Source organism: Alligator sinensis, unplaced genomic scaffold (assembly GCF_000455745.1).
Source record: "Alligator sinensis unplaced genomic scaffold, ASM45574v1 scaffold421_1, whole genome shotgun sequence".
In the NCBI taxonomy this organism is placed as follows: domain Eukaryota; kingdom Metazoa; phylum Chordata; order Crocodylia; family Alligatoridae; genus Alligator; species Alligator sinensis.
This window is the reverse complement of record NW_005841871.1, coordinates 777,173-783,233: the sequence shown is the minus strand read 5'-3', so window position 1 is coordinate 783,233 and position 6,061 is coordinate 777,173. Positions and strand designations below refer to the sequence as shown.

Sequence of the window (6,061 nt, the reverse complement as noted above, 5' to 3'; positions counted from 1 at the left end):
ATGCAAGGGCAGGCAATTATTTTGGGCAGAGGGGTGCTTACCCAGTTTTGGCAAGCTGTTGAGAGCCGCATGCATAGCCCCACCCCTTGACAGGTGCCCCACCCCCTGGTTACCATTTTGGGACCAATATCTCAGGGCCAGTGCCAGTGGGACCCAGGGCGGGGTGCAGGCTGGCAGGGGTGTATGGAGCCAGGCTGCACTGCACCAGCAGGGAGAGCATGGAGCTGGTCTGGCTCCATAGAGCCCCTACTGGTCAGGACCCTGTACTCCTGCTGCCCTGCTCTGGGCCCCACCGGCACTGGCCCCGGGACACTGGTGTGGGCCCTGTGTTCCCACTCACTCCCAATTCCACCCCCAGCCACAAGGTACAGGTGGAGGACAGCGCATAGCCCCGACCCCCTGCTCCTTGGCAGGGAATGAGCTGGTGCTGAGCATGGGGAAAAGTGGCCCCTCCCCACCCTGTGGCCCACGTTCCCTGCTGCAGCTGCTTGCAGCCCACACAGGGCTATCCTGAGCAGGCACAGGTGGGGGCTGGGGTGGAGAGGCAGCTGATGTTTGCAGCTGGCCCAGGTTCTGCGTAGCTGCTGACAGATACAGAGCCTGGGCTGGAGTGCAGGGGCTCTGGGTGGGGGGCACAGGGCAGCAAGGCTGGGGGGCATGGGGCAGGTGAGGGGCCATTTTTCCCTGTGCTCCTTACCAGCTGCTTCCCTGCCCTCCCCCCCTCCCGTACCTGAGGTTCCAGCGCGGGGCAGCCTTGTGATCCCAGGCCAGAAGCCCTGGTTGGGGCTTCTGGTTGGGGGGGGGCAGGGGGGCTGCTCTTGCGGGAACCCGCTGAGCTTCCCCTGGGTCCTACTGCCTCTGGTTTCTGTCATTTTTTACAGGAACCAAAGACAGAGAAATATTAATTTTCAAAATTTGTTAGGGGCTCTGCGGGCTGGATAGAATGTCCTTGCAGCCTGGATCTGGCCCATGGGCTGTATTTTGTCCACCCCTGGCTCAATGACACAGTGGAAATACCAGAGCCGGAGACTCCTCACTTGAGCAAAGCAGAGCTAAGGGACTGTAGTGAGGGCAATATCCTAACCCAGACATACTTAAGTTCTGGCATGTGGGCCAGATCCATGGCTGCAAGTCTTCTGGCTGTGGGGCTGCTCATAGGTCTGGGAATTTGGCAGTGGAGGGAGTGGTGGCAAGTCTATTTCTGGTGGGGGCCCCATTCTGGTGTAGAGAGGGGGTGGTTCCATGCCCCAGGGCCCAATCTGGCCTGCAGATGGGCTCCAGGCCATCCATCTGGCCTGTGGTGCCAAAAGGTTGAGTATGGTTGTCCTAACTGGCACGAGTCCATCATTGCTAAAGTAAAAGGAAATAAAAACTGTTGCTTGTAAAAGTCTCTTTTCTTCTGCTGTTTCAAGTATTCCCTGTATGGTAACTAAGGCAGTATTGTCTACTGGTTGGAACACAGTTTAAATCAGGAACTTAATCTGGGAACTTAACCCAAGCTCCCAGGTGGTGTAAAAGGGTGACGATTTGACTGTAATGGGCTGCTGGGAGGTTTAATTTACTAATATTTGCTAATTGCTTTGAGAAGTTTGTAAGAGTTTTGGAAGAAAAGGCATGGTGGAAATACAAATTCAAAAAATGCCACGTTTTATAAACAGGCTGAAGAGATGAACTGTTTGAGATGGAATGCTAGTACCTTGCAGAGTGTCTAATAAAAAGATATTTGCCAAACTCAGTCAGCTTGCTAGCAGCGTGATATCAAAAGTGAGCATCAGCATTCCCTGAACCTCCCACATACACCAGAAATTCCATTTTGATTTGAAACCAGGCTGGCTTTACTTGTAGCCTGGAATACAAGACATATTGTTGGATGCTGTTAGGAAACATCGTTTTGCCTTGGAAAAAAAATATTTTTAATACTTAACAGATCGAGTCCGAGTATGACCACAGAAATAAATTAGAAGCTAATGCTTTCATTTTGCACAGATATAAATGCTTGATCTAGAAACAGGGTGGCTCTTTCATTCAGATTACTTCATCTTTATGTCACTGATCTCTCAAGCAGTAACCCGAGAGTGGAACAAAACAAGTCCATCTGTCTTCAAAATTCTGGTGATGCTTCTCATATAATTTTTACATGGTGTCTGCATAAAATAAAGCTGAAAATACTATGCAGAGTTCCTGAAATGGAGATGTCCATTTAAAAAATGCTATAAATACATAAACTTTAAAACTTTTTTTTAGAAGGAATAAAATGTTTTTAAAATGGGCTTTACTATCAAATGGCATTGAGCCAGATGGTGCTGAGACCTCATCCATGCAAATGGGGATGGGAGGGGGATTGATTCAGAATCAGTGGGACTCAGTCCACTGACTTCAGCAGGCTTCGTGCCTGGCCCAATATTCAAAGAACATTCACACTTCTTTCCATATACTCTGTCTATATCTTTGTATGTAGACAAAGCAATATAGGAGATCCCTGGGGAGCAGGGCAACAGAACAGGATTAGTAAAGTGGGGAAACAGTCTGAGAAGGTGGGCATTGGTGACATGTAGGGGGTGCAAGCGGGTGCATGTGCTCCCCCTGAGATTGGCAACGCAACCCCTGAGATTGGCTGCCACTGACGCTGCTGGCAGCACCTGTGGGCAGTTGCCACTCGCCATTCTCCCCCCCTCACCACCAGCACAACCAGCGGCATCTGCAGGTGGTCTCCAATTGCCAGTCGGCACTCACCGCCCCCACCGCCAACGCCATTGTGGCCATATGTGGAAGCTCCCTGCTTGCCGCCGCCATTGCCTACAGGAGCACACCGTGCCCCGCTAGCCTTGGGAGGCATGCAACATTCATGAAGGTGGGTATAATAATACTAGGTGCTCTGTGCTGCAAAGCAGAAAACTCCTGGAGGCATTCTGAATGTGTCCCACTTCTCTCTGCTGATGTACAGATCTGTATTTTATTTTTGTCTCTGATCTATCACTATCAGGTACAATAATTCTAGCCATGGGAGAACTGTGCATGCTGCTTTGACCAGTCTCAGACATTTATTGTAATAAGAAAACTTTAGAATCAAAATGATTTAAACATTTTGATCATGATCTTATGATATTATATCCAACTGTAATATAGGCACTTTTCCAAAAGCCTTTGCTCTTTATTGGACCAAGGGAGAGACTGACTCACATATCCCTTATTTAATTTGGCAAGTACAGAGCAAACTGCTTCTAGGGATATCTGCAAGTCAGCAACACATCCAGGTCTCATAGCAGAATGCTATTGCTAGAACAGGCGCTGTGACACTAATGTGAAGAAACACATTTTAAAATCTTGGCTAAAGTGTTTCCAGGCAGTTCTGGATGCCTTGATGTTCAGAATGTGCTAAGCGCTCCCCATCTGAAAACTGGGGCCCCCTCCTGGTGTTCCAGGTTGGGTTGCCAAAAGCACGATTACTTTTAAAGGGGCTGGCCTTGTTTTAACAAACTTAGTTTGAAGCCAAGTTAATTAAATGTTTGTGAAGCACTTGAAGGCCCTTTAAATAATCTTGTTTGAAGGGCAAAGCAGAGAGTTATTATTACTGGTCACTCATGTGTTTTTATGGCATTCTTTAAGCTAAGAGCCACCTTCAGCCTTCACAAGCTTTTTACTGACATGCTAAATACTCCCCCTGAATGAGAATGATTCTTTTCTGTGATGCAATGTAATTCCTACTTGGAAAAAGTTACAAATTCACTTTTCTCTCACTATATTTAACACTTTCACCAAACGTCTGAAAGTGAGGATGAACTTTCATGTTAATTATGTCCATAGATGGCACTAAACTTGGGGTGATGTAAACATCAGTTGAGTCACTGGAACCATCAGAAATAGAGCCAGAGATATGAGCACAAGTTTCAAACTGGAGAAGTAAAGAGAATACTTCTGGTCAGACAATAATCTGGAACCACAATATTCAGGGGAAAACCCCACCAAAAACACAGTTAAGATGAAATACTGGCCTCAAAGTCAATGGGAGTTTAGTCAATGAAGCCAAGATTTCATTCCCAAAGTGATAATGGGTGGCATCTTAGATTAACTGGGCAATGTGATACAAAAGTGAAAAAAAAGAGTAATCCAATTCTGAGGTCCATATGCACTTCCATCATGGAAACTGAATCAATGAATTTGGGAATAAGAATGAAAAGAAAAATTAGGAGGAAAATGAAGATCCTTTAAATATGAAAAGACCTAGAAAATATTTTTTTCTTTAAAGAATACAGGCAACCCCGCTTAGCACTCTTAATTGGTTCTGGAAAAACGAAGTGCTCAGCGAAACAGTGTTAAGTGAAACCCATTTCTCCGTAGGATTTAATGTAAATAAATATAATTGGTTCTGCACAACTTGCTGCCCCATCCTAGGCCCTGCTGGCACCGGATTGCTGCAGGCTCAGGATGGTATCCATACCCTGCAGGCGAGTGTGTGACTGGAACAGGGCACGGGCTGCAGCCCGGGACCAGCCCGGGACCAGGGGGAGCTCTGCAGGCTCAGCCCTGTTGTGGCCTGGAGCAGGGGACAATGCGCATGTGTCCTGCCACCCCGGGCCCCACGCTTACGCCCCCTGCCCACCTGCTCCTTTTTGCTGCCACCACCACTCTTCCCCGCCTGCCTACTAGCTGTGGGCTCCTGCTGCGCTCCTGCACCCCGCCCTGGGCCCTGCTGGCCCTGACCCTGGGCACCAGCTCGGGCTCCACAGTCATGCATCCTCCTCCCCTGCTTCTTACCACCGCTGCTCCTCCTCACCAATTCCAGCACCACATGCAGGAGCAAACCCTGCTCTCCTGCTGCCCCACACTGGACCCTGCTGCCTGTCATTCACCTCTTCACTCGCTGCCACCGTCACCATCATTGCTTCTCCCCAGCCCCGCACTGAGCGTTATAATGAAACGCTCTGCACGCTAAGTGAAACAAGGTACATATTTTAAATGAGTGCTATAACGAAACCATGGTTAAGCGAAACCATGTTAAGTGGGGGTTGCCTGTAATGGGATTCTTTGAAGCTAGTCATTTTTAGTTCTGGGTATGCATGGATTTTCACAACAGAAAACATCCTGAGTAATAACACTGACTTTTTTATACTGGTATAAATTGTTGTAGATCAACTGAAGTCAAATTAGTTGCAGCAGCATGTACCAGGGGCCTATCTCCCTTATTTCTAGCCTGTGAAACTTCTTCAGCATAAGATATGAATACACTTACAGAAATACCATTTCAATGATGGGTTTTACAAACACGGGGATGTTATTTACCTCTCCATCAGATCTGCCAATGGGTGAGTTCAGAATGAAGTCAGGAGGAGCAATGACATCAACCAAGGCAACAGCATCATCTTTCAACTGTTTAAAAACAAAGGGCATAATCTTGGAAACTCTTATTGATTTCTATGGTTACCCATGAACAACAGAGCAGTTGAATTCTTGCTCTAGATACCAGTCAATAGTAATTTAAGAACTTACTTTTTAAAGATTCATTTATCTATTAAAACCATGGAGATTTTTTTTCCCTCCAGATAAAACCCCCGACAACATTCTGTACTTTACTGACTGCTTTTAAGACATATTTTCATCTAGGCAGTATCATAAAATATTAATTTTGTAACTCATTCTTTTAAATAAATCTTCTGGATTTTTCTTCTTCATAATTTCATATCTTTCTTAAGCAAAAATGTGCTTCACTCTGAAAAACTGTGTTGAAACAGAATAAAAAATAGCCAATATTTATGAGCCAAAATGATAATGAAATAAGTAGAACTTTATTTCAGCTGTTAACTGTTTTTACTGGCCTGCCCTTTTAATAAACTGCAAGGCTTCAGATGACAAATGAAACCCAGAGCACTATCTTCCAAGCATTTTCTCTAAAAATATGAAATATTACTTTATTTGGGCCCTTGGTGAATAACCCTGAGGATTTAGCCCACTATTTATGCCACTAACCTGCCCTGTAAGAAAAAAGCTGTTGAGCTGCTAATACTGTAGTATAGCATACTAGTCAATGAACTCTTCAAGTGTAGAATAACTGGTAATGTTTCCT

The 6,061-nt window shown here is 46.0% G+C and overlaps 1 protein-coding gene across 1 annotated transcript in view; it reads right to left on the bottom strand.

Moving 5' to 3' along the window:
* Positions 1 to 1,871: 1,871 nt before the first annotated feature.
* Positions 1,872 to 6,061, bottom strand: part of LOC102379811 (peroxisomal acyl-coenzyme A oxidase 3-like) — a 60,899-nt gene continuing 56,709 nt past the window's right edge. Inside the window, 2 exon segments of the mRNA XM_025195103.1 lie at positions 1,872 to 2,181; positions 5,281 to 5,367. Of these exon segments, the coding sequence (XP_025050888.1) occupies positions 2,134 to 2,181; positions 5,281 to 5,367 (135 nt within the window). The 3' untranslated portion in view covers positions 1,872 to 2,133.